This window comes from Ahaetulla prasina, chromosome 1, assembly GCF_028640845.1.
Source record: "Ahaetulla prasina isolate Xishuangbanna chromosome 1, ASM2864084v1, whole genome shotgun sequence".
NCBI classification, from domain to species: Eukaryota; Metazoa; Chordata; class Lepidosauria; order Squamata; family Colubridae; genus Ahaetulla; species Ahaetulla prasina.
In genome coordinates this window covers 104452513-104480441 of record NC_080539.1, presented here as the reverse complement: position 1 = coordinate 104480441, position 27929 = coordinate 104452513, and the positions used below count along the sequence as shown (strand labels likewise).

At 37.7% G+C, this 27929-nt stretch overlaps 1 protein-coding gene across 5 annotated transcripts in view; it reads right to left on the bottom strand.

Moving 5' to 3' along the window:
• AHI1 (Abelson helper integration site 1) overlaps positions 1 to 27929 on the bottom strand; it is a 77165-nt gene that overhangs the window by 10695 nt on the left and 38541 nt on the right. For all 5 annotated transcript variants that reach the window (XM_058171334.1, XM_058171343.1, XM_058171355.1 and 2 more), the window contains one exon: positions 5846 to 5904. In XM_058171334.1, the coding sequence (XP_058027317.1) occupies positions 5846 to 5904 (59 nt within the window). The remainder of the gene's footprint in view (positions 1 to 5845; positions 5905 to 27929) is intronic.

The window sequence follows — 27929 nt, the reverse complement described above, 5'->3', positions numbered from 1 at the left end:
ATAGTATCACATCCCCACCAGAGACCAGAATAGCCCTGATCCTGCCCTCTTTTAGGTGAGTCTCAAAAGACCCAGTTCATCCTCCAGATATTAGGCTAGAACATTTTGTGTTTGTTTTGTTGATTTAATGTTTCTTGTTTTCCTTTGAGCCATTGATTCTCCTTTTTTATTGTTTAGAGTCTAGACTGTTGTTTGAAAAACACTTCTTTATGTTTTTAGCCTGTATGCCTCCCAGGGTGGATGGCCTATAAATATGGCAAATAAAACACTCTTTGCTAGGTTCTTGTATTGGAAGCAATAGGAAAAAGTTACACAATGTTTGCTCTACAACTACTCCTTCTTCATTTCTAAACAAAAACTGGTTTTGGGTGTATACGCACAGGTTTGTCACAAATACATCTACAACAGCCCTAGACCACAGAATCATCTGATTTACCACATTATCATCTCAAAGCCGCCATGACAAGAAAAGCTAGAGCCTCTTCTTTGCTCTTTCCATAATACAAATATTTGCAGAACGGCAACATTGCAGAGGCAGTGAATTTTACCCAAAGGGAAGGAGTGACTCTTGTTATTCTGGGATGAGTCAATGTGATGATTATTACTGCTATTCTCATTATAATTCTTTTAAAAAGATGATAGTTATGAGCTCTCCAAAAAGCTCCATCAAACAACCATGAGCTGAGGTAAGCTTTAGGAAATAACAGATTTAAAGCTTCAGCATGCCTTGGGATATTTTGAATGCACCCAGATGTTGTGTTAAAAGGTTATTAAAATGTGGCTTCCTCTTAAAGGAATATGTGCTTTCCTGCCCAACGTTGTACTCAGAAAGAGGTATGGACTCCATTGTAATGAATTAAAATCTGCCTCAAAATTCAAGACACAATCTTGTATTGGAGGGCATAAAAGACATGCAGAGGTTAGCATGCCATTGTGAATATGGGTCATTTTATCTTAAGTTATATTTAGCAGAATTCCCTTCATCTTGGATCTCATGTGAAGCTTTGCTCCACACATTTAATCCTTCATACATTTGTTCAATGTACAGGGATGGGCAACCTGTAGTCCTCTGGACTTCCAATGCTCATAAGCCCCATCCACCATCACCAAATGGCAGGGGACCTGTTCTCCATAGGACAGGAAATGAACAAATAGCTATAACATCTATATATTTGTAAAGTTACTTTTGTTAGAATTGGGTGAAAACTACGATCCAATTTGAACGGATGTAGCAGGCTGGTGCATGCCATTTTCACATTTTGTGGTTTTATGCAAGGGAAGCCTTTAAAATTTGAGCCTGCAGAAATAAATAAATAAAATCTTTCTTATGGTTTTGGGGAGAAATTTGTATGAAAATGTCACACACTGCAAAAATAGCCTCTAAGTAATTTACAACATTTTGGGAGAGAATAGGAAATTATTCTGAACAAAAAGCGGTTTAGCAGAAGATATTCAGATTCAAATCAACATTTACTTTAGCTGGGAATTACCAGAACTGATGTGCAACACATCTGGAAGATTTATTTGGGGGGGGGGATCTTGGGTCTACACTTAAATATAAACAAAAACCAACAAAAAGATATTTCAGCATTGTTTTCATTGAGATGCTAATATGCATGTTACTGACAATGCTGCACAAAAGTTTTTATTGTAATGGATATCATGATAAGTAATTGATATTTTTATTTCCCAATCTTTACATCAGCCAATTATTAAAGCAAGTTCAGGTATGTTATACAAATTCCTAGGTTTTGCTTTTCTTTTGCAAATTACTTCTTTGTAACTTTTCTTACATACATACTGGTCAGTGGTGGTTTGTGACCGGTTCGCCCCGGATCAGATGAACCGGTAGCAGCGGCAGCGGGAGGCTCTGCCCACCTGCCCGTCTCTGTGCATGTGCAGAAGCGGCACACGCGCACCTATGAGCAAAACGGTAATGGCTGAAATTGAAACCCACTACTGATACTGGTATTTTGTTGCTTTACCCCACACTGTTATAAGTGTTGCTTGCTTCTCATATTACAGTACTGTATGTAGAGATTTGTATCATTTTGATGTGTTAATTTCACCGCTAATGGACAAGTCCATGAGACTTTGTATATCAGTACATGTATAGTGTGATGAAAAGGTAATTATGTGGCAGTTTTTAGGGAGAAAATTCAAGGGAAGTTATTTAATTTACTTCAGTATTAAAAAAAAATTCAAATACTTCAAAATCAGCTACTCCCATCTTTCTTTACCTTTCTTATCCTGATTAAGAGTTTAAAAATACAAAAAAAAGCAATCTTTTAAGTTTTGAACTTATTCTAAAATAAGTTTTTTTTTTTTCTGGTTTGGAGATGGCAAAAAGTGTGCCTGAAGGTCTAGATGGAGCTAGATGTAATTTCGAATATTAAATTGTTTTTTCTCCTTTCTTGAGGGCATTTACTAAACTGAACAAAACATCACTGGGGCAAGGAAGGGCTGAACTCAATCTGAGGTAGTAATGTGTAATTCCACCTATGTTTATTGTTGAATGTGTTTGCACAACATGCAGTCTGGTTGAACTACATGTAAATAACTCACCAGGTGATCTTAGCTTGAACTAAAGGAACTCAGGGCTGCCCAGTTTATTGGGACTAGTCATTACTGACCACTCCAAGTCTCTGATTCAAGAGTATAAAATGGCATCAGTTAATATACACAAAAGTGCTTAAATTTAACTAAGGCATTACCCCTTAAAATATAATCCTGACAAAGAAAGGCTTAACAGCTGTCTATGTCTACAGCTTCCCTGTTTCTCAGCAAACTGAACTGTTTGGAGTAACAGCTACGCTGTGGATAAACCAGCAAACCACAGTATGCCATGCCATATGGTTCCAAAGTGATGGATAAGAGGGTTACCATGAGTTCTCAACGTAGCTCAGCTTGTCATATGAATATACTCATTATAACCTCTGCAGTTAAGAAAATAACTCGACACGAGACTCAGCTGAATTGATTAAGGTTATGTTTCATGCTGAACAGTGCAGTGAAAAAAAGATACAAGTTATGAGAAAAAGAGATTTGATGCAAAATACTATAGAATGTGGCATTTCCTAAATACTCTTCTGCAGAAATGCACCCAACATTGATTGTCCCCTGCCTCTGCCAGTGTCCTTATTCTGAAAGTTTAAAGAAAAAAAAAGAAAACTAATTTAGTCTAGCGGTTAAGGCATCAGACTAGAAACCAGGAGAATGTGAGTTCTAGTCCTGCCTTAGGTATGAAAGTTGGCTGGATGACTTTGGACCAGTCATTCTCTCTCACAGTAACCGACCTCACAGAGTTGAAGGAGGAAGAAGTATTAGTTATGTTGGTTGCCTTGAGTTATTTATAGAAATACTAAAGGTGGGGTAAAAAAATAAAATAAAACAAAAAATAAAAGGGATCCTTGATATTCTGAACCAGTATGGGAAGCATAAAGGACTGCAGGAGGACGAAGGCTCTTAACCGAATCAGAAGACTTACCAATACTGTAGATTTATACTGAAACGGCCCAATTTGAAACAGAAAGGAGAAAAAGTGGCAGTAATTCAAATGTTAAGAAATAACAAAACTCTGGTCTATTATATAATATGAACCATTAAATTACTATAAGGAGTATTGTTGCTGCTTTCCTGAGTTTTCAGATAACTGTGATCCTTATTTGATTATAGTCTTTCAAAGATTTAATGAGCATGGGAATCTATAATCTGCCTAGAGGAAAAGCTGTACCAGACTGTACTTTATTGAAATCTGTAATGTACAAACATACGTACATGAAATGCAAACACAGCTGCTGTAACAAAGCTTATAGGAATTTCATTTTTAAAAAAGATGACTTGAAAAGCAGATTAAATAATTCAACAGCTAAAATTAGTCAGGCTGTACAACTATTTCAATCCGTTTTTCTTTAATCAGAAAACATCCTTTTGACTTTAAAAGATGTTAATTTGCATACTATTAGAAGAAAAATCAGACCACTTCAATTAAAAAGAAAAAAAAGTAATAAATAGCATAATGGATTTTTGGACTGATGTATCCGATGAGAACTGTTGCTGTATAGTTTTGTGGACCACAGTAGCTCAATACAAGAACAATTTCACCCCAAAAACTCCAGTTCATAAATCTAAACCATGCTTTAATCCAGGATTCCAGAAAGTCAATTAAACATTGCATATGGACCAGGGTGAAATCCAGCAGGTTCTGACAGGTTCTGGAGAACTGGTAGTTGAAATTTTGAGCAGTTCGGAGAACCAGCAAATACCACCTCTGGCTGGCCCCAGAGAGGGGTGGGAATGGAGAATTTGCAGTATCCTTCCTCTGCCACGCCGACCAAGCCACGCCCACAGAACCAGTAATAAAAAAAATTGGATTTCACCACTGATATGGACATACTGATTTTCAGCTACAATCATTTATTTATACAAATAATTATTTGAAAGATAAAGTCAAGGATAAGCAGAGATATACAACAAAATTAACCATCACATAGTATCTATGGCATTTCTGGTTTTCAAAGGAATACTATATGGTAGCCAACATCCAGGGAAAATTAATTAATTTTAGAATTTTATAAGGCTGCCCCACTTGAAAAGGCAATGCTTTGTATTCTAAGTATTCTAAGTTGTAAATCAATTTAAATTATTTTATACTCAACTAGAGCTTTCATCGAACTGCTGCAACTGTACTCTTCTGTTTTCATAACCCCCTCAAAAACAGCAAAAAAAAAAGCCAAGAATTGGAATAGGGATGTTTATATACAAATTCAAGTTCTTTTTTTCTTCTTGCTGGATTGGTTGTTGTGTTTTCTTTTACCATTTATCACCTGAACCTCTTTTATTAAGCTCCCTTCTAGAGAAACCAGGTTTAAACCATCGACAGATACTACTTTAAAAATTAATTTAAACTTTTTTTTCTTTTCCATTCTTCTTTTTATTTTTAATGCTCCACCGAAGATAGCAATTTTAAACTACTAGCATGCTTGTGTATTATGCTCATGACAACAATCTTATCTTTTTTACCCCCTACCTATCTGTAGCTGAAAGACTATTAACAAAAACTTCCAGAGAGAACTGTTGTAGTTTAAACCTGCCAAATCTCAAATCAAGTCTTGGGGGAGAGAGATTGTAAAACAGGAAATGGCAATATAAAAAAAAACTGATGGATCAGGGAGACAACTGTCAGACTTCTTTCAGTCAGACTTCTTCCTATGGTTCAATCCATAAGAAAGTAAACTATTTTTTGCAAGTTTGAATGAGTCTTGGCAATGGCATGTAATGAGAGATAATGACGTTTTCCAGAGTTTTCAAAGAACCTTCACATTTTCCTTGCTTTTCAGATGAAAAAATCCAACAAAGAAAACCTAAAAATTTGAACATGACCTAATAACCTCTTGCAAATAAAAAAAATGAATGTTTCTCTCTCTTTTTTAATCAGTCTCTTTATGGTTTCTCCAAACACTAACAACAAAAGCAGCTATGCTTAAATTAATAAATTAGCAAAACTTAAATTATCTTCTCATCTCAAACTGCAGTTAACATGCCAGTTAAAATTTTCCTTTTTTCACATATTCTCCATAAGTCTGTATTTTGTTTTAAAGTGAAGATGGAGAATTTGCCATCACTGTTTATCTAATTAAAATGAATTACAGGGAGAGAGAATATTGTATTGTTCATTTTTTGGTTTTGTTATTATGGAAAGCAGGCAGCTTTTCTGGAGGGAAAGTCTCTGTAATTCAAGGCAAGTAGAAGAAAGCTTTTGTTCAGTGGTAATCTTTGAAGATTATTTTTGTAAAGTTTAATTTTTTTTTTTCCTGCAGAAAGGAGGTAAAATTCTACTTCTTACCAAGTGTAGTCCGGTTGATGGTGTTTGGCTGAAAGCATTTCCTATTGGGATGAAGCTGCCTGTGAAAAGATAAAATGGTGAAACTTTTCCTTGTTATCCCCTTACTGTTAAATCAATGCTTTTATTTTTTTTTAAAAACCCAAAACTTGAAGGTTAGCCATTACGTAAAATCTTAAAATAAAAACCATCTGCTTTCATTCCCATCTCTACTTACCTCAGTCAGGAACTGCTGAAGAGTTTTTCTAATAGACATGACACAAGGTTAGCTAATCCAGTATTTCCCTTCAAATGATTTGGGGAAATGGCAGAAGAAAATCCCCACATAGTATTGCTTAAAAATATCACTGCTTTTCCCTTTTGCTGAATTCATCAGTCATCATTTCTTGTTTGGTCCAGTAGGAATTTATTCTACATGTCCATTTCAAGATTGCACTGAAGCACTCATTTTATCTTAAAGAACAGGTATTCAATTCAATGTATTCTCTTTGATCATATGACATCCTTGCTCCATTCATCTTGCTCTTTAATTCCAGCCATGTAGAATACATTGCTCATATAATAGCCTTTTGCATTTATTATTCTAGTGGCTTCTAAGATCACAAATCTTTTTGTGAGCAGGGTGCTTTTTTTTTTTTTTTGGCAACTGGCAAGTATATATCTCTAAGGGAGAAGGCACACTTAATTTTTTTTTTTTTAAATGGAGGAACTTTTGTCCCAAAATAATTTCCAAAGATCAGTCTGTGAGACCCAGCGAAAACTATTGTGCAGTGATTTATGTTGACATAGGACTATCAAAGAACCAGATTCAATAGTTATAAGTGCCCTGAGGAGACTAGATCTCAGTAGTGGAGATAATAATGAGAGACCAAAAATAAATAAATAAATTACACATATTGTCAGGAGCAACATTCCCTCCAAATTGCTTATTTGCAATCATGAATGCGCCTCACGTGATTCTAACTAGCCAATTGTGTGTCTCAAAAGTGCTTTTTCCAAAAGGCAACTTGGACTTGTGATTTTTTTTTTCTTTTGAAAACGTTTCGCTATTCATATAAGTTCAGTACCCTGAAGAAACTTCTTGGATGAGAAGGGAAATGTTTTCAAAGGAAAAAAAAAAACACTCAAGAAAGTCCAGTTGCTTTTTGGAAAAAGCCCCTTTGAGACAACCATGACCTGGATGATTGATCTCCATAGACATTCAGCTGTTTAAAAATGTAAACACAATAATAAAAATAAAATATTGAAATTCACTACTCCTTTCTTCCCCAAAGAATACTATTTTAACAGCCTTCCTATATATCAAGGAGAGAAGCAACTTAGAACTAAGGAGAAATGTCCTGATAGTTAAAACAATTAATCAGTGGAACGACTTGCCTCCAGAAGTTGTGAATGCTCCAACACTGGAAGTTTTTAAGAAGATTTGTCTGAAGTGGTGTAGGGTTTTCTGCCTAAGCAGGGGGTTGGACTAGAAGACCTCCAAGGTCTCTTCCAACTCTGTTATTCTATTCTATTCTATTCTATTCTATTCTATTCTATTCTATTCTATTCTATTCTATTCTATTCTATACCAGCAGGGGAGGGCTTTGGGAAAGTGTCATTCTCCAGGCATCCAGCTCCCTCTCTCAGGAAGCAATGACCCACAAAGACTCCCTTGTGCAATCAGATAGTTTAAAAGGTAGTGAAGATCCAAGCCATACTGTATAAACTTTATGGGTAAAAACTAGCAACTTGAACTTGGCCTGGAACTTTGCTGGCAACTCGTTCAGCTCCCACATCAAAAATGTTATTATGGTAAACAGGTTGGTTGGCACCTGTCCAAAGATAAGCAACCACCTTTCATACTAGCTGCTACTTCTGGGTTATTTTTAGAGAATGTTTCCAAGTACTGCAGTAGTTTAACAAGAGGGTAGTGACAAAGGCAAGAGCCACAGTCTCAAGGGCCTCTTGGTCCAGGAAAGGTCACAATTGCAGAGTAGGAGAACTTGGATAATCACATCTCTGACATTTTGCTTTAGTTAAAAACTCTAAATTAAACTAGGCCTCTAAAATAAAACCCAATAGCAACTGAAACAACTTAGTGTAAAGTCATGAGAGTTAAAAGTTTAGCATATTCAGATAGCATCTGGTTGGGAAAGATACAATATGCCTAACAATTAAAACAATCAAATAACTAATCAATATCCAACAGATCAAAGAGAAAAGGTAATAAACAGTGTTGCCTGAACATGAAGGGCAGTTTTAACCTATACTCTACTGATGGGAAGTGCTGCTTTGAGGTCTCAATCTATATCAGGCGTCCAACTGGTGGCCCGTGGGCTGGATGCATCACGTGTAGGCCATGCCCAGCCTCCGCGAAGGGAAAATTATCATGGAATGTCACGTGATAGTAATGTAACGTGGCGAGTTTGACACCCGTGTTTTATACAGATTCCTATTCCATGAGTTTTACATCAGCCTATTATTATGGCTGTAGTGGAGAGTCAGGCCAGCTGCTGCTTATATTTTGGATTTTAATTCTACCAGCCCCAGCCAATTTGGATAGAGATCCTGGATGCTGAAGTTCAAAATATCTGTACGGTAGCAGTTTGCTTACCATGCAATGGTGTTTTAAGTACAAACATAATAAGAGATAGTGATTTAGACATACAGGTCTCAATCTGTTCTTTGGTTTCTTATCTTCACCCAATGATCAGAAATTAACAGATTAGATGGGAATATTCTACCATTGTCCTTTAATACTTTAATGTTTAGACCAGAGGTCTTCAAACTTGGCAGCTTTAAGACTTGTGGACTTCAACTCCCAGAATAGCTGGCTGGAGAATTCTGGGAGCTGAAGTCCACAAGTCTTAAAGCTGTCAAGTTTGAAGACTTGTGGTTTAGACTATCATATTCATTCTCTTCTTTCAGGATATCATGCCCTTGTGCATGATGCTCTTTTCATCAAACACAATTAGCAGATAGGCAGCTCAAATGTAACTGAGTGGGTATTACTGGTGTGTTATTAAATGGGTATTATGAAACACAATTTAAAATTTCAGGTTAAAAAATAGAAACTACTGATTAAAAAAAAACCCTGCAAATAAAGCAAGACAAAACCTCAGACACATTTATTTTAAAGTAGTTTCCCGTTCATTCAAATCTACATTCAGGTAGCTCCATATTCAGTAATTCGGTATTTGTTAACATCTGTATGGGCATCCTTCAATTAAACGCTGTGGGTGATATCAGCTCATTAGCTGCCTGGTTTCTCAACTGGTAGGAATTTTTAGGTTGAAATTATTCAGGTGCACTGGCAGGGATCCATGGGAAAGCTTGCAAACTCTCCATCTGCATTCTGCCTACTTAAGCCAGTGGTATTAGTCACCCTCATAAGAAATTTCCTCACAAATATTTTAAGATATATATGTAATTACATGGCATCACCTCAAAGAACTAACTTGCCCACAGACTTACAAATTCACCATGGGAATAGCTTCAACATTAGCAAGGCAATATATTTTCTAGATATTAGGTTTTCTATCATACATGTTGCTTGATATATCATACATGTTGGTCGATTCGCCATGGCTATCTTATCATGGGACAACTCACCACGGGACAACTAACCGTGGACAATTCCTTGTGGGATAGCTCAATGTGATAAATGTTATCGGCCACTATTTCTTTGACATTATTTCCGTTTTTGTCAATGAAGTTGTCCTAGACTCCAATAAACAGAGGCTTGTCCACTCTAAAGATTCTACACCAAAACATAAGAATTATAATGTAGTGTACGCAGTAGAGTGAGGTAAGGTGTGTTTAGAACTCTACACTGGAGAAACTAAGCAGTCTTTACACAAGAGGAGAAAAAGCAAAGGCACAGGATCAAAATCAGTAGCATACCTTCACTTAAAAGAAAAAGAATACTCTTGAGGACCATAATGTTCACCATTTTGGACAGGAAAGATAGATGTTTTGAGAGAGGAGTGAAGGAATCCATTTATGCTAAAGTGAACATCTTCCCTCAATAGTTGCATGCTTTAGACCCAACTCCCTCCCCATTATTTTAATGCTGCTCTTGCAGAAAAATAAAGATCACAGGTTCACTAGGAAAGTCATACAACCACCCAACTAAGAGAAGCATTTAGAGCTATGATGGCAAACCTACGGCATGTGTGCCACAGCTGACACCCAGAGCCTTCTCTGTGGGCACGCGAGCTATTGCCCAGCTCAGCTCCACTGCGCATGCACGTGCGAGCTTCCCATTGGCCAGCTGATTTTCAGGGGCGGGGCTAGCACTGGGGATGCGGTATGCCTCCCCCCCGCCCATTTTTGGTAATCACTTGTACCAACAACATTGTCCGTAAAAAGGGCTAAGAGGATAACATTGATTAAAACAGCACGAACACCGTATCATTTATTACAATTCATACCACAAGTCTGTCTGTGTGTGTGTGTGTCTCTCTCTCTCTTACACACACACATACAAAAGCAGAGTGTAACACTGCTTTTGTAATTTGAATAAAAGTAACATTCTTGCTGATGCCACAACCACAGAAGTATGTGGAGTTATACTCATCTGATGTGTGTAAAAGGATGATTAGTGGGTTAGAAAAAAATGCATATAAAACATAATAGATGTAGCCTAAAAACATATAGCCTGAGAAAAAGAAAAAATGTGAAGAATAGTGAAAGAAAAAAAAAGGAAATGGCTAAGATTAAAAGAGAAAAAAAATGCAGAATGAAATTGTAAGAAATAAACATGGTTCTGAATATGTGTGAAGAGTGCTAAACAAGGAGTCCCAGGACAGTGAATGGAATGGAAAAAACCCCAATGATATAATTTAGGATAAAACGTGGACAAGGAAATGTCGGAAGGACTATTTAGAGACTTGTATAAGAATTAAAGTATGTTGAATACTGGAATTGAAATCATTGATGAAGAGGAAAACATACATGTCGCAATTGCAGAAAAATAGCAAGGTTGCAGATATAGATGGTGCATCTAGAAAAAAAAGTTGCATTATTGTGATTTGCTTATAGAGTGGCTGTGCAACCTGTTTAACTTGACAATGTAAACATATTGTTATAGTTACCTATACAAAGGATGCATGTAGTAAGTAAATGTAGTAAGAAAATGCAACCCCAACCTCCCAAAAAACAACCCCAACTCCATGGAATTAATGTATGTGTCCCTGGGTAGATGTTTGGCTGAGGGTGTTATTACAGTGTGTTATTCAGAGTGGCTTTATGTCAGGCAGGGATGTGTAGACAATCTTTCTGCTCTTTAGCAAGTCACTAAGAAAAAATTAGAGAAAGCATACAATCAAGTGAATAGTCCTTGAATGTTTTGTTTAAATATGGAACTGAAAATTGGTTGTGTTACAGGAATGGGTATATATCTGAGGACCTTTAGGAAATTATTCACTGTTGAAGGAGGACTAAATGAGGATGTATAGTTTCTCTTTGGTTATTTAATGTACAGTATTTATAGGTAAATGTATAAGAAATGCTAGTAGTGATATTACTCTTATGTGGGATGGAGATGTGGATATATATATCTCAAGTTTCAGAGTTACCAAGCTCATAAGGTAAAAGAAAAATGTCTAAGTGGGTTACACAAATTAAAACAAATCAAACTAAAATAGAAAACAGTTACTAAATGAAGAGAATCTATAATACTAAAAGACTTAAAAGCTAAATTACTAAATGGCTAAATTCTATAGTAAGTAAGATATTAAAATACAGGATACCAAAGTATTAAGCTACTATGCCACTAAAATGCTGAACTTGTGAATTAATTAATGTACATGTATTTTACTACGCGAATGATCCCATATTGATGGTGAGATCTCGAAAAAGAGAAAGTCTGAAAAGCAAAAGACAAAGTGGTATCTGGACATGGAGGAAAAAAGCATGGATTTGCCAGGGGAAAAAGATTAAATTTCCATCCACAAAATATAGAAGTTTTCTTTTATTTTAAAAAAAATTCTGCCAAGTAACAGATGTCATGATTATTTCAGATAAAACTGAAATCAACAAGATCTGAGCAAGCCAGTACAATACATCTGTCAGAAGTCAGCTGGGAAAAACTGCACAATCCAATGTATTTTAAAGAGAACAGCCTGGAGCTGGGGTGGGCAGAAAGCAGATTGGATCTAGTGGATGATTTCTGGGCAATGTGCAATAGATCAGTAAGTGTTTGCAATTCCATTTCTTGAACAGTAGCAACTACTAAATCATTTTTTTCCCACTTAAATTGGACAGTTTGGGGTTTCCAGGTGTAGACACTTATGAAAAGACAACAAGCATAGTTCATTTCAGGGACTGAAAAACAATTCACAGGATAAGAATGCGCTTAGAGGCTTTCTGTGCTTTGATTTTTCTAAGTGTTTACCTCTTGAATGCAGCTCTAACTAGTGAAGTTCTAGTGAGAAATTCAAGGAGATTTGGCAGGTCAATCCACCTGTAGTTTAGAAGGGAGGGGTCTTTAACAGTCTCACTTCTGGAAACACGGTTAATCCTAAATTGTATCTACGTGCATATGCATACAAACACCATTTCTCTTTTTCCCAGAATAATCCTATATAAAGGCTTGGAGTTTGGAATTTAAGAGTGGCACAGAATGAGGAAATTCAAGTAAGGTGAAGAAAATCCGCACGTATTGCAAGAGATTGTTCTTTGAAGGATAGGCTGTCTTTGTATCAAAGTTCCCTCTTCTATCCTCTAAGACAAAGAAGCAAGAGAAAGAGGTGCTACCAGAACAATTCCCTTAAGACAGAAGCACCATACATTCAAGCACCGTATATTTTTGTTTCACTTTATGGCAAGTATATAGGAAATCAAACCTTCAGCAGGTACCATCTTCAACCTTTTAGAACAGGGGTCTCCAACCTTGTCAACTTTAAGCCTGGCAGACTTCAACTCCCAGAATTCCCCAGCCATCAAAGCTGTTACAGTTGACAAGATTGGAGACCCCTGTTTTAGAACTTTGCTTCGTGATCTAGCTAAAATAGAGAACAATTTTTAACAGCCAAAACTAGCTTTGGGGATTTTTTTTTCTTTTGACTTAAGGGTGCCCTTAAGTCAGGGTGCACAAAAACCTGGTAATTGCCTGGACAAGTCCCAGATGTTTTGGCAATGTTTTCGGAAGTGGTTTGCCCTTGCCTTCTTCCTAGGGCCTTAAAAACTAGCCTAAGGTTACCACCTGAGTTTGTGTCTAAGGTAGGCTAGAAGCCACAATCCCCTTTTTTTCTTCATACATCTATTACCTGCAGAGTATAAATTGAGAGGAGAAATGGGATTGGCATTGTCAATATTGCAGGAACAGGTCTTTCTATCAATAATGCTCATCATTTTTGAGGCCAATAATGAGTAAATGATCATGTAGAGTTATGACAACTGAGCAATTGCTTGGCTAAAGGGCCATCCAGAAAAGAATTTAAATATAATGCAATGTAAAGCCTCAATTCAAACATTCGTGTACATATTCGTGTACGGCATTTCGGGACCTCTTCACAATTGGATAAATGCCTTCCTGTCAAATAGACAACAAGTGGTCAAAATTGGCAACGCTATATCAAATCCTGTTCCTGTCAAAAGTGGCGTTCCCCAAGGTAGTGTTCTTGGACCAACACTCTTCATACTATACATAAATGATCTCTGTGACCTCATCTCAAGTTATTGTGTTCTCTTTGCTGATGATGTCAAACTATTTAATACCACTAATAATACTTCTACCCTTCAAGAAGATCTCGACTTAATTTTCGATTGGTCTAAAACTTGGCAACTCCAAATCTCAACCAGCAAATGCTCAGTCTTACATATTGGAAAAAAGAACCCTAACATCAAGTACAAACTTAATGGACATTACCTAACTGACGACCCCCACCCTGTCAAAGATCTTGGAGTTCTCATATCAAATGACCTTAATGCCAAAGCCCACTGCAACTACATAGCAAAAAAGGCCCTAAGAGTTGTAAACCTAATTTTACGCAGCTTCTTTTCTAAAAACTCTACACTACTAACTAGAGCATACAAAACATTTGCCAGACCTATTCTTGAATACAGCTCATCCGTCTGGAACCCATACCACATCTCTGACATAAATACAATAGAACGAGTCCAGAAATATTTCACTAGAAGAGTTCTTCACTCCTCCGAAAACAACAAAATACCTTATACCAACAGACTTGAAATCCTGGGATTAGAAAACTTACAACTCCGTTGACTTCGACATGACCTGTGTTTAACACACAAAATCATCTATTGCAATATCCTTCCTATAAAAGACTACTTCAGCTTCAATCGCAATATTACAAGAGCAAAAAATAGATTCAAGCTAAATGTCAACCGCTTCAAACTTGATTGCAGAAAATATGACTTCTGTAACAGAGTTGTTAATGCTTGGAACTCATTACCTGACTCCATAGTCTCTACTCAAAATCCCAAAATCTTCAACCAAAAACTGTCTACTAAGAGGACTATAAGGGGCGTGCATAAGAGCACAATAGTGCCTACCGTTCCTGTCCTATTGTTCCCTTCATTATATCAAATTAATATAGTTGATGCATATTTTTTACTTATATATTTTCTTCAAGACATGTTGTTTTATCTATGACAATTGTTTGTGTATACTGTTGTGACAAAAGAAAAAATAATAATAAATACAACTGTATAATTTTCTTGACCACTGTGTAGCCTATAGCTACGCAATGTCTGGGTAGGCTAACTAGGGTTGATTCAGCTTAACATAATGGGTTTTTTTTTAAAAGCAACAAACTTAACAAAATATATAATAATTTAATTTCAATAGACATAATTCCTGTGTATTGAACTACATAATTGAGCTGCAATATTCAGCATTAGTTTTTCCTGGAATAATTAGCTAGCTAGCTAGCTAGTTAGAGATACAGAGATAGATTGGCAGGCAGGTAGACAGACAGATAGGCATATAGACAGACTCATTTAAATTGGCTGAAGGAAATAACTCTAACTCAAGGGATTTCTTGATAACAATTTGTTCAATGCATAATATATGGCTGCACTGTATAGAATCTTTCATATATTATTCACCATATGCTGCTGTTCTACATATTAAACCATTCCTGCATATTGTCTTGACTATGGAAGTTATAAAACATGAACAAATATTTACAAAAGCCTGTTATTTTTCTTAATGATGTTAATGATGATAATAACAACAACAACAACAGGGTTGGAGCAATATCCTTGTATAGTCTTGCTTGCAAGCTTCTGCTGCTGCTTTCCTTCCAAACAACAGGCATTCAAATTCTAGCATAAAGTCTTTCCAATCCATATTAGAATAGATGTTCCACTGGAATCCTGAGCAAACTATACCCAATTCCAATGCCTTTCCCTGGTCTCCCTTTTCAAAGATACGGTTTTGGAATGATGCACACTGTGAGGGTCCTTCATTTTCAGGCATGAATGGTAAATCTCATCAAAGACTGATTCATCTGAGTACAACAGGGTGGTGCATTTGCAATTTGGGGAAATCAAGGTTTTATTTAATGGAAAACTGGACCAGGTCAAGATCCATGGCCTTACCAGAGGTTTAGATAATAGCAAGGACAGCGGGCAATGATTAGAAGCACACTAGTGCCATAGAAGAAAATCTGGATCTTGAATGGGTCACTGCACAGTGAAGTAATCTAACACAGACATCGCTCAAGAATAGGGATCAACAGGAAAAAAAAAGATTCAATACACGATGCAGCACCAAATAATAAGAAGTTGCAGTTTAGGCGCTAAGTATATGCTATTTTTGTTAAGATCAATACATTTTATGGATTTATTTATTAGATTTATAAGGCTGCCCAACTTAAGCAATGTGACTCACAATGGCATACAGCAAAAACAAACACTAAACAATAACAAAAAATAGCCACACAGCATTAAAAAAGCTATCTAATACATAAAATATAAACCAAACATGACAATTAAACAACCAAAGGGAGACTCCACTCAGCTGGACCCAAACACCTGGGGGAAAGGCAAGTCTTAATGATTTTTCTAAAGGCAAGCAGAGTTAATGCATGTTGTAAATGGGGGAGATAATGCCACAGCATAGGGGCAGCTAATGAAAAAGCAAGCATTTCGAATCCTTCCCCATATGTGTACTAGACAAATAACATGGATGGATTTTTCAAATTCAGCCATGAAAGTTGAATATTTTGGTTGCTAAATTGGATAAAGAAAGGGAGGGGAGACAGAGAGGAGCAGAATGCAGAGCTCCAAGCTATAATGAAGTAAGACCTGTTACATCAAAAAATGAAAGCAACTAAAGCCAGAATTTTAATTAGAGATTAGAATCAAATACATTTACCAACTAACACACCCATTTAATGATTGCTTAGTTATCTTATGGAAAGGCCATTGCATTTTTTTTCATTTGTTTTAAAATCCTGGTAGAATCACATATATAACAGAAATGGTCTGAGACTGACATTCCATTCCCTTTGCTCAGTGGCAGATATATCACAATGTGTAGTAGAATTTATTTATTCATTCTCCTATAGAATTTGGGATCACATGCTCTTCCAGATACAAGGGTAGGGTACCTCCTCCCAGTTTGAACTCTGGAGGGTGGGTGGGTGTGGGAAAACTGAGAGAGGGAATTGGGAGATGAGGGTAGGAAGAAGGGTTTAAAGAGAATCTTAGCAGGAGGAAAACTTTTGGTCGGAAGACAGTTTTATGAAGATATATCTAGCGCCAAGTAAGGCTGGGATTGATAGCCCATAGATAATGTCATATTTTTTATGTTATGGGAATTCATTTACAATTCAGGTCATTTTAGGTCAGGTCGGAGTTAATTTGACTTCTTCTTTAAATGACAGCAAGGCAATTGTGATATTTTCTATTTTCCCACGTTCCACTTAATGATGTCAACTCAGATATATAGATACATAGATAAATAGATAGGAAAGAAAACAGGATAAAAAAAAAATCTAAACCAGGAAAGGTGGTGGTGGTTTAATGGAAGTAGACGAAAACAACATACTGTTTACAGATATTCTTGGTGAATGGGATTATGCTTTAATTTTGAAAAAAGTTTCAAAATTTTAATTTTGGAAAGAAGATATTAAGAAAAAAAAATACCCCATCATAGGGAAGGGTACATGACTTGAAGTCATAGCACATTTCCTTCCACACTGAAAAGAATTTAAAACACTTTAAATCAGTGATAATCAACCTGGTCCCTACCGCCCACTAGTGGGCGTTCCAGCTTTCATGGTGGGCGGTAGGGGTTTTGTCCGATACTGAAGCGATTTCCTTTTTTTAAAAGGACTTTAAAAAAAAATTCATAGCATTATTTAAAAACATTTTCATTAGGTTTTCATAAAATTCCCCATGACAATTTAAATTTCTGAAAATATACTATTTGTATCACCCGTGCATAAGTTTAGTTTACGTTACGTAAGTGACACTAAATGGCGCTATAGTGCGACCGCAAATAAAAGAGCCTTATCCCAGAATAGCTCGCGCATCTCCCCCCACACCACCCAGCTGTAATAGATGAGCAAAGCTGGTAGCCGGCGCCCCCCCAAACCCAATCCACGATGCGCGAGAGGCATGCGTAGATGACGATACATGGCGCTTTACTGTGGAACTGGTGGGCGGTTAGAAAATTTTACTACTAACAGAGATACAAAAGTGGGCGGTAGGTATAAAAAGGTTGACTACCCCTGCTTTAAATGGTTACGGCATCCATTAGCATCCAGGAGACTGAGATTCAAGTTCACATTTAGCCACAGAGACTCCCTGGGTGACTCAGACCTCAACGTGGTTTTATTATTGTGGGGATAAAAGGAACAGAGGAACAACAAAAAGCCTCTACCAGATAAGTAGCTAATTCACCATGGTACTATCAAACTCACATTTAAGTAGACCAAATTTTAAAAAGTTTAGTACTGGTGCTGAGCAGTTCATAATTTGATCATTAACTAATGGTGATTGACATCCTTCCCCCCTTGGTAAAGAGGAATAAGTGGTTGTGGCAATTCCCATCCACCTTTGCAATTAGTTTTTCTCGTCCATTTAGTTCTGACATATTTCTTATGAAGTTAGTAGTGCTCCAATCCACTTACAAAGGTAATCCTCAATTTACAACTGTAACTCAGCTGCTCATTAAGCAGGTCATCCATGTGACCGAGCTGATTTGACAACTTTTTTACAGTGGCTGTTAAGCAAATCACTATGATCATAAAGTGAGTCTACTGTCCACAATGGCATTTTTTTTTGCTGGAAACTAAATGTAAAAATATAAATATTATAAATTGTAGTCATGTGTCTGGGGGACACTGCAAATGGCCTTAAATGTGGGCCAGTTACCACGTGTCCAAAATGTGATCATGTGACTGGGGTCAGGTGGTCATTGGAACTTTGAATCCGGATAATAAATATTGGGGGGACGGGACTACCTTAAGTTTGAACAGTTGTTAAGCAAAATCGCAAGTCAAAGACAAACTTTATGAGAGCATCGTTTTTGCACATGGTGTTGCTCATAACACCTGTTTTTTCTCTGCAGTATCAGTGCAGTATCTGTGGAATTGTTAAGAGGAGGGAGGTGGGAACATGTTCCATCAGGGTATTACTTGCTCATTCAAAAATCTCTTTGAACTGGGACTATCTGTGAGCATCCTTAATTGGCATGAACTAAACAAGACAGTCACAAGAATCAAGAAACATACAGCTGATGTGCTTTCTTGCTTCTGCTACCCAACCTTTTCTGTAACCAATGAATCTTTATGCCCATGGAAGTCTTGCAATGCTGTTGCAATGCTCTGGGTTTAAATTCCTTGACTTTCCTTCCTACTGTAGTTACTATTGCTTCCACCTAAAGATGCCCTTTATCTGATGTTCTTCCCATTAACCCATCCCATTAATCTCTATTCCCATGCCTTACTGACAAAAAAAAAGGGAGAAAATTTCAATTAAAAAAATTAGTGTTTCTGCATAATCCCTACTATTTTTCTAAAGGAAAAAAGAATGTCAAGATTTCTTTTTAACATGCAAAAATTATCAAGGTTGAAGGAAATAAACATACAGTGATCTCAAAATGCCTCTATCCCATGTACAAAGTAACATTCCAAGTTAGATTGGAGGAGGATGGGATGAATCTAGGAACAATATAGGAGACTTTGCTGCAGAGAATCCAAGATACATTAAAAGTTCGATAACTGACCATGCATAGATAAAGTTTTTAAAAAGTAGATGAAATAAGAAGCATAAGTACCAGACAGAGAATAAAGCATAACTTAAATAAACCATTTATCCCATCTACTCAAGTAAAATTCCTGGAATCAGAAGTTCTGTTATTTGGATTTAGAAGCTAAACAACCAACCTTCCCAAAACCTTTAACTGATAACACTGCTCTTTTGCACTGATGAATTCCTGCAGGAGAAACAGAGGGAGATGAGCGTCTGTTGAACCTCTTAATCTCTTGGCAGTTTTTGATAATGCCAATCACAACCCCCATTTGGATTGTTTTCATGAGTTGGAATCCTTGTTTCCAGTCCAATTTACAGGGACAATCTCAGAAAGTAATAGTAGAAAGTAGTTGAAATCATTGATGACAGTAGGACATTTGGGAGCTACACAGAGCTCTATTTCTCTGTATTATCTTATACAAGAAAAGCTGTACATGTGGACCAGTTCCTGGAGACAATGTTGAGTAGAAGGTAAATAAACTAAAACTGAATCTGACCGAAAACTGGTGGGTGGTGGTTTCTAGTCATAAGAACTGATAATTAATGTTCTGTTCTCAATGAGATTCCAGGCCTTCTGAAAGAGCAGATAACTATCTAAAAATCCAGGCAAAGACATTTAATGCATAATAGCAAGCTCTACTAAGGTGGGTATCTCATAGGCTGGAATTTCTGCAAGCAGTTTATATGATCTAGCAGAATTTCTTCTTTGTGGAGATCAAAAGCTCATCACATTATTACTGCAATAATTAAATGTACATATCGAATAGCCATTTCATGATTTATGTTACAATCTGGGTACACTCATAGGTAGTCTAAAAATATATGTAGTTTGTAAAGGATAGATTTATTAAACCTGAATCCAGGCATACCCCCTCTATCTTGTTACAAACCTGTCCCTTGAATCAGATTATCTTTACAGAGTCTGTTTGGCAAAATGCTTAAGAAATCAGGCTAGAAATTGGGAAACTGTGAGTCCAGCCTTAGGTATGAAGCCAGCTGGGTGACCCTGATCTAGTCACTTTCTCTCTCAATGCTAGGAAGGAGAAGATGGCAAAACATTTCTGAAAAACTTTGCCAACCCCGCCCCTTTCTTTATTTAAAATCCTTGATGACCCATTTAATTATGCATTGCTCTGAGTTTTAGTTTTTAGTTTAGTTTAATTTGATTTCTATACCGCCCTTCTCCCAAAGGACTCAGGGCGGTTTACAACCAAATAAAACACAATTAGACATATAACATAAAAGTTTAAAAAACCTGTTAAAAAACTAATTCAATTTGGCCGGGTTAAGACTTAAAAACAATAATAAAGCTATAATAAAACCCCTATTAAAATTACTGTTACTTCAAGCCAGCCCTGCGCGGTAAAACAAAAACATCTTCAACTCGCGACGAAAGGTTCGGAGGTCAGGGAGTTGTTGTAACCCTGGAGGAAGCTCATTCCAGAGGGCAGGTGCCCCCACAGAAAAGGCCCTCCCCCTGGGGGTCGCCAGTCGACATTGTTTGACTGACGGCACCCTTAGGAGGCCTCCCTATGGGAGAGCACAGGTCGATGGGAGGCTATTGGTGGCAGCAGGTGGTCCCGTAAATATCCCAGTCCTATGCCATGGAGTGCTTTAAAGCAACACCTTGAATTGCACCCGGAAGACCACAGGAAGCCAGTGCAGCTTGCGCAGGAAAGGTGTTATATGGGAGCCTCGAGTTGCTCCCTCTATCACCCGCGCAGCCGCGTTCTGGACCAACTGGAGCCTCCGGGTGCTCTTCAAGGGGAGCCCCATGTAGAAAGCATTGCAGTAGTCCAGGTGGGAAGTGAAGAGGGCATGAGTGACCGTGCATAGGTAATCCCGGTCTAAAAAGAGGCGCAACTGGCGTATCAGGCGTACCTGATAAAAAGCTCCCCTGGAGACGGTCGTCATATGCTCTTCAAAGGACAACCGTCCATCCAAAACGACGCCTAAGTTGCGAACCCTCTCCATTGGGGCCAATGACTCGCACCCAACAGTCAGCGATGGCATCAGCTGGCTGTACCGGGATGCTGGCACCCACAGCCACTCAGTCTTGGAAGGATTGAGTCGAAGCCTGTTCTTCCCCATCCAAACCCACACGGCCTCCAGATACCGGGACATCACTTCAACGACTTCGTTGGGGTGGTTAGGGGTGGAAATGTACAGCTGAGTATCATCAGCATACAGATGGTATCGCACCCCAAAACCACGAATGATCTCGCCCAGCGGCTTCATGTAGATGTTGAACAGGAGAGGCGAGAGAACCGACCCCTGTGGCACCCCACACATGAGGTGCCTTGCGGCTTATCTCTGCCCCCAGAGAAGCTATACCACTGAGTAAAATGCATTGTAAGACACACATTCACCATTGAGTAAGAAAACTCTCAAAATTGGCTATTCACATTCCATTCAATCAAGATTCAGCTTATCCAGATCATTACTTTATTTAATCATCTGTATTTATAGTTTTTTGTTGTTAGTTGCGAAGTCGTGTCCGACCCATTGCGACCCCATGGACAACATTCCTCCAGGCCTTCCTGTCCTCTACCATCCTCTGGAGTCCATTTAAGCTCACGCCGACTGCTTCAGTGACTCCATCCAGCCACCTCATTCTCTGTTGTCCCATTCTTCTTTTGCCCTCAATCTTTCCCAGCATTAGGCTCTTCTCCAGGGAGTCCTTCCTTCTCATTAGTTGGCCAAAGTATTTGAGTTTCATCTTCATTTAGTGATTATTTAATTAAATTTATATGTTGCCCACCTCCCCAATTCGGATGACTTACAACTGATAAAAAAGATAAATATAAAAATAATTAGAATTAAAAGAGTGATAAAAAATTAGAACCAAGAAGAGGAGTGGCACAGTGGTGAAGTCCTCAACCACCTCCAGCAAAAAGCACTCCCATCAGGCCCCAAGCTAGGTGAAAATCATTAATAGGCTCTGCAAAAAAGGCCCTTCTGCTGGAGCAAGAAGAGTATGACAATCCCATTTGGGTGAGATACCCTGGACCAGGGGTAAAATCCAGCAGGTTCTGACCGGTTCTGGAGAACCGGTAGCAGACATTTTGAGTAGTTCGGAGAACTAGCAAATACCACCTCTGGCTGGCCCCAGAGAGGGGTGGGAATGGAGCTTTCAATATCCTTCCCCTGCAGTGGGGTGGGAATGGGGATTTTGTAGTATCCTTCCCCTGCCACGCCCACCAAGCCACACTACACCCACCAAGCCACACCCATAGAACCGGTAGTTAAAAAAATTTGGATTTCACCATTGCCCTGGACCCATGCCATAAAGGGCTTTAAAGGTAATGATCAACACCTTGAATTGGTCCTGGAAACAAACAGGTAACCAATACCGCTCACACAACACCAGTGTTACTATGCCATGTTAGGGCCTTCAGAAGTGTCCACGCCACTGCATTCTGCACCAACTTCCAAACATACTCTTCAAAGGTAGCCCCATGCAGAGTGCATTGTAATAATACAACTGAGAAATGACCATGGACTTTGTGACTATGTACAGGGCCTCCTGTTCCAAATTAGGGTGCAACTGGTGCACAACATGAACTTGCCCAAAGGCCCTCCTAGCCATGACTGCCATCCGCTATTTCAGTCTAGAAGAACCTACTGAGGGTGCCCTGAGTCTGTCTGGGATAACCCAACCCCATCCAGAACTCAAGATTATAAACAATGGGTTCAGCTGCTGTTCCCCATCCAGACCCCCACAGGCCTCCAGGCACTGCTTAACCTAGTTAACAACTACAAAAAATCTGAATACATGAATGTATAGACTTGTTCAGCACTTATAATGTCTTATCAAACTTCAGAGCAGAAAGTATATTTGTAATATTTAGATGGCTTTACATCAGAGAATAGGCCAACCTGAGGTAACAGCTTGCTCAAGCATCCCCATCAAATTTGGATTAGTTAATCCATGCAACTGAGGAGGATGAATTACTCTCCCATGAATGGAGAAAAGTTGGTCCTAACCAGATGTGGAAAACTACTATCTTACTAGGATTTGAACCTTGCCTGCCACTTTCCATAATCAGAAAACTACTGCATCGAAGTGCAATATTTTTGGCCAGAATTTGTATTAAATTGGATCTAAATATCAACTTTCATTTCAAGTTCCAGAAACTACTTTGCGATCATTTAGATGTTTATTCTCCAATCCTAATCCCCATATGTAATCAGAAATAACCTCATTCACTTCAATAGAATACAATTCTATGTAAGCATAGTGTACAGAGGACCAACACTTTGCCGACCAAGTAACTGTTAACATTCTGGGAAATCCATCCAAAAATCTATTCCGTGTCTTTAAAATTGTAATGCTCAATTCTAATGAACAGAGATTTTAGATTATACTTCCATATTTTATTATTTTGCATAATCACTTAAAATGCATACTTCTTCATAACATGTGCAATTGAAACTTGATTTGAAACTAAACCTGTTTTTATTTTTATTATTGCATTTTTCTTGATTATTTCAAGGATTTCATAATGTAAATCCAAATTGACTGTAATCTTGTTTAAAAGGTCCTAAAATATCCACTGAATTGAATTCTACTAAATCTTTTTTACAAAGCTGAATTAAGGTTCCTCTCCCTCTTATTTTCTGTATAATTAAAAAAAAAGCTAGGAACATATTTTGGCAAGTTATTTGCACAATACTACGTCATACCTTGGTTTTGCAATCTACAGAGCTCAATGCCAAGTAGAAAAGTAATGCTTGATTTAATCCACACCCTTGTATAATTTGGCTGAGAGTACTTCCTTTATCCCAAAGGCACAGCGGTAATTATCCTAACATATACCAATTTCACATAAATAGGAGTTTTCTCATGATAAAGCTTTGGAATCTTCAAAGTTTTGCAGCTAATGCGTTCATCATTTCTATACTTTTCAGCTAAATATTTTTAATTAACATGCCTAGGAGTAATTTATAACAAAGAACACTTAATGGAGGAATCTGTGCAGTCTTGATTTCATTGTAAACACAATAAGCAAGCCAACATTTTAAAAAAGTTATACTATTCTGACATTTGTATTGTCACTTTTAAGAAATTATCAATCAAAGGGAAGATTTTGAAGCACAATCTTTTAAGTGCAAAGAATACAAACCTAGTGTGATGTCACAGTTGTGGTTATTTTCATATTCAAACCAACAATATCTTGAACAGAGAGCTCCATCAAGAATTGTGTGTTCTGGGATGTGTTTTTAAAAGCAAGAATAGAAGAGCAGACAACTTTGCAGCTTTCTTGCTGTTTTTTGCAATCACACCATTCATCGGGTTTTCCTTTCTCAAGCACTTTTTTGTGCCTTTTTAACAAAGCGAGATTCAGTCATTTTCTTGGGTACAAACTCAGCTCCCCTTAGGCAGCAAGCTCTGAATGAATGTTTACCTGAACTTCCCTTAGCAGCCCTAAGAACATGAAAGCAGTTCCAGAGTTGTTGTTTTTTTAGACAGAGAAAATAATCTTAATGTGATTAGTTTACTGAAGGCAGGTCTAGAAATAGCATAAAGCAACACCTTGGCTGATCTTGGAAAAAGATAAGAAGGGTTTAACCTGGTTTGGACTTGAATGGAAGACCAGCAGGAAATATCCAGGACTCTGGAGTCTACTAGGAAGTTGAAAAACAGTCTGGAATACAGTGGCAAATCATTTTCATACTGTGGTCAGAAATGCCATACAGTGGCCCTTAGGGCAGGGGTGAGGCCCTAGGGGCCACTTTTATGACTTGTGGACTTCAAGTCCCAGAATTCCTGAGCCAGCTGTCATAAAAGGGCCATTTGTTCCCCACCCCTGCCCTAGGGTCCTTAAGGATAACTTGAAGGGTACATTACTTTACCCTATCCTGATTCATCTCTGAACATCTTTTAGCCAAGTAACTGATCAGCTGTCATATTGCTTATGTACAAAAACCTTGATACTGCCTTTTATTAAAATGGCTGTCTTTAAAATGGCGGGAGAGGGGTTTGTCTTCCATGCAATCTGGACTATCCTTTAAAAAAGAAAAAAGCTTCCAAAGAGTACCTGGGTTGCACTCATCAATATTCAACTGAATTGGGCAGGGTAAGAATTTAGGGCTTTTGGAAAGAAGTTAAGGGGCTTAAGTTATTCCTTGAGATTCTCCAGAATAGGGAGAATTGTCCCAGGCTCTAATTTTTACATTGCTCCATATTTTTACTCGACTGCTAGAATCATGATAACTGCATTTGAAATAATCCTGAAAACAGTAATCATCTTAGTTTGCATGATAGTCATGCTGATAGAAATCTAATTTTGGAATCTGCTTTTAATGATGAAAAGAAGGTTTCAGAATCTTATAAATAAAAAGCACATATGAGTTATGTGAATTAGCATACATCTCATTTCTAATAAGCCAGGATTCTCTAATGCTTTGGTTTATCATTCTCTAAGATTGTGGCTAATTGTTCGCCAGAACAAGCAGTGAAAGGATATGAAGTATATAATGACATGAAACCACATTATTTTTAGGGTTTCCTTTCTTCAATTACTTCTGTTTGTCCCATTAGATCCAATGGGATGGACCTTATCCACGTTCCAACTATTAAATATTAAATATAGGCAGTTTTCAAATTATGACCATTTGCTTAGTGATGGTCCAAAGTTAAGATGGCCTCAGAAAAAGTAACATACAACCATCCACAAAGTTATGACTATCACACTATTGCTGAGGTCACGTGATTGCAATTTGAACACTTGGCAATCAGATTGCCTTTATGACAATCACAATGTCTTACGGTCACGATAGCAAATTGTGATCTTTGCAGCTGGCTTCTGGTAATTAGAGAAGCCAGATTTGCTTAATGACTGCCTGATTCACTTAACGATCATGATTTGCTTAACGCCCATGGTAAAAATGTTTGTAAATCAGGTCTGGTCACATGATGATTCGTTAAATGACTGTTGCCCTCTCAAGCAAATAATTCTAGGCAACTAATAACTTCTTTATTTACAATCCCTTTCTTCCATCACAGTACCAATATGGTTTAAAGAAATTTGAAGCCGATTTTATAAAGAGGCATTAACCAAACTAGATATATTAAGCTTTCCATTAGATACATGATGCTTCCCTGTGTCTCAGACCATGTCTTGTAAGTATAAAATATTGTAATAGTTTACCATCAAGTCTTTCTTTTCTTTTTTCCTTCTTTCTTTCTCTCTCACTCTCTTTCTTTCCCTCCTTTCCTCTCTTTCTTTACCACTCATCTCCCTTAGAGAGGAACATTTACCATATATTCTGGTTTTTTTCTGATAGCAAAAGATTGCTTATGTAGGGGCTGCCTTAGTTTTAGTTTTAAAAATGATGTGAGATGTATAGGACTGACACTAAGGGCTAGCCCAAATTCATCCACTGAGTTCTGTTCTTGAGAGGGGACTACAGTCCAGCTCCTGGCAGTCCATACCCAACATTTTAACCAATACATTACTGGCTCTTATTTAATTATTTATTTGCCAGAATACATTTTCATATTACAAAAGTCTTTCCTTCCCACTAGAGTTAACACCAGAAATAACTTTAAATCTCCATAAATATTGCAAGATTGTAAATTTCATGGCCACAAACTTTTGGATTTAATTCAGGATTCTTCCCTTTTTTTTTTCTTTAATGTTGAAATAAACAACATTTTTCTCCAGTTTATGAAGTATCCCATAAATTTTGGGGAATTCTTATAAAATACACAGATGCAATCAATCGCTAGAGGAAAAAAAACACACAGGGCTTCACACAGAATTTTTTACTTCATTAATCTTTTCTCTCCTTCTGCACAGCCCAATATCTCCTCTGCACAGCACAACATGCCTACTTATTCATGCAAACATACCACTATAACCTAATCAAGATATTTTTCATAATGGCTAACAAAGATTGCATTAGATGTATTATTTAACTATTTCAAAGAAAAACAGATGTCAGATTCTAGAACAGTGATAGCCAACCTGGTCCCTACCACCCACTAGTGGGCGTTCCAGTTTTCATGGTGGGCGGTAGGGGTTTTGTCCGATACTGAAGCACTTTCCTTTTTTTTAATTTAATTGACTTTTTAAAAAATTTTCATAGCATTATCTAAAAACATTTTCATTAGGTTTTCATAAAATTCCCCGTGACAATTTAAATTTCTGAAAATATACTATTTGTATCGCCTGTGCGTAAGTTTAGTTCGCATTACGTGAGTGAAACTAAATGACGCTGTAGTGCGACCACAAAGAGCCTTGTCCCAGAATAGCTCGTGCATCTCCCCCCACACCACCCAGCTGTAACAGATAAGCAAACTCAATTTACGATGCGTGAGAGGCATGCACAGACGACGATAGGATTTATAAATCACCATTACTGTGGAACCGGTGGGCGGTTAGAAAATTTTACTACTAACAGAGATACAAAAGTGGGCGGTAGGTATAAAAAGGTTGAGTACCTCTGTTCTAGAAGAATGGAGCATATAAGGAATTGAAGACGATGACAGAGCTTTGTTTATATACAAGTTGTACTTTCCCATACTTTCACTATACATACATGTATAGTGAATACATATATGTATGCATATTTGTAGGAAATTACAGTCCTTTATTATTTATCACTGGAAAAAAGGAAGTTATATTGTAATGCAGTGATGAAATCCAAATTATTTTACTACTGGTTCTGTGGGCATGGATTGGTGGGCGTGGCAGGGGAAGGATACTGCAAAATCTCCATTCCCACCCCACTCCAGGGGAAGGACACCCATTCCCTCCCCACTTCTGGGGCCAGCCGGAGGTGGTATTTGCCGGTTCTCCGAACTACTCAAAATTTCTGCTACTGGTTCTCCAGAACCTGTCAGAACCTACTGGATTTCACCCCT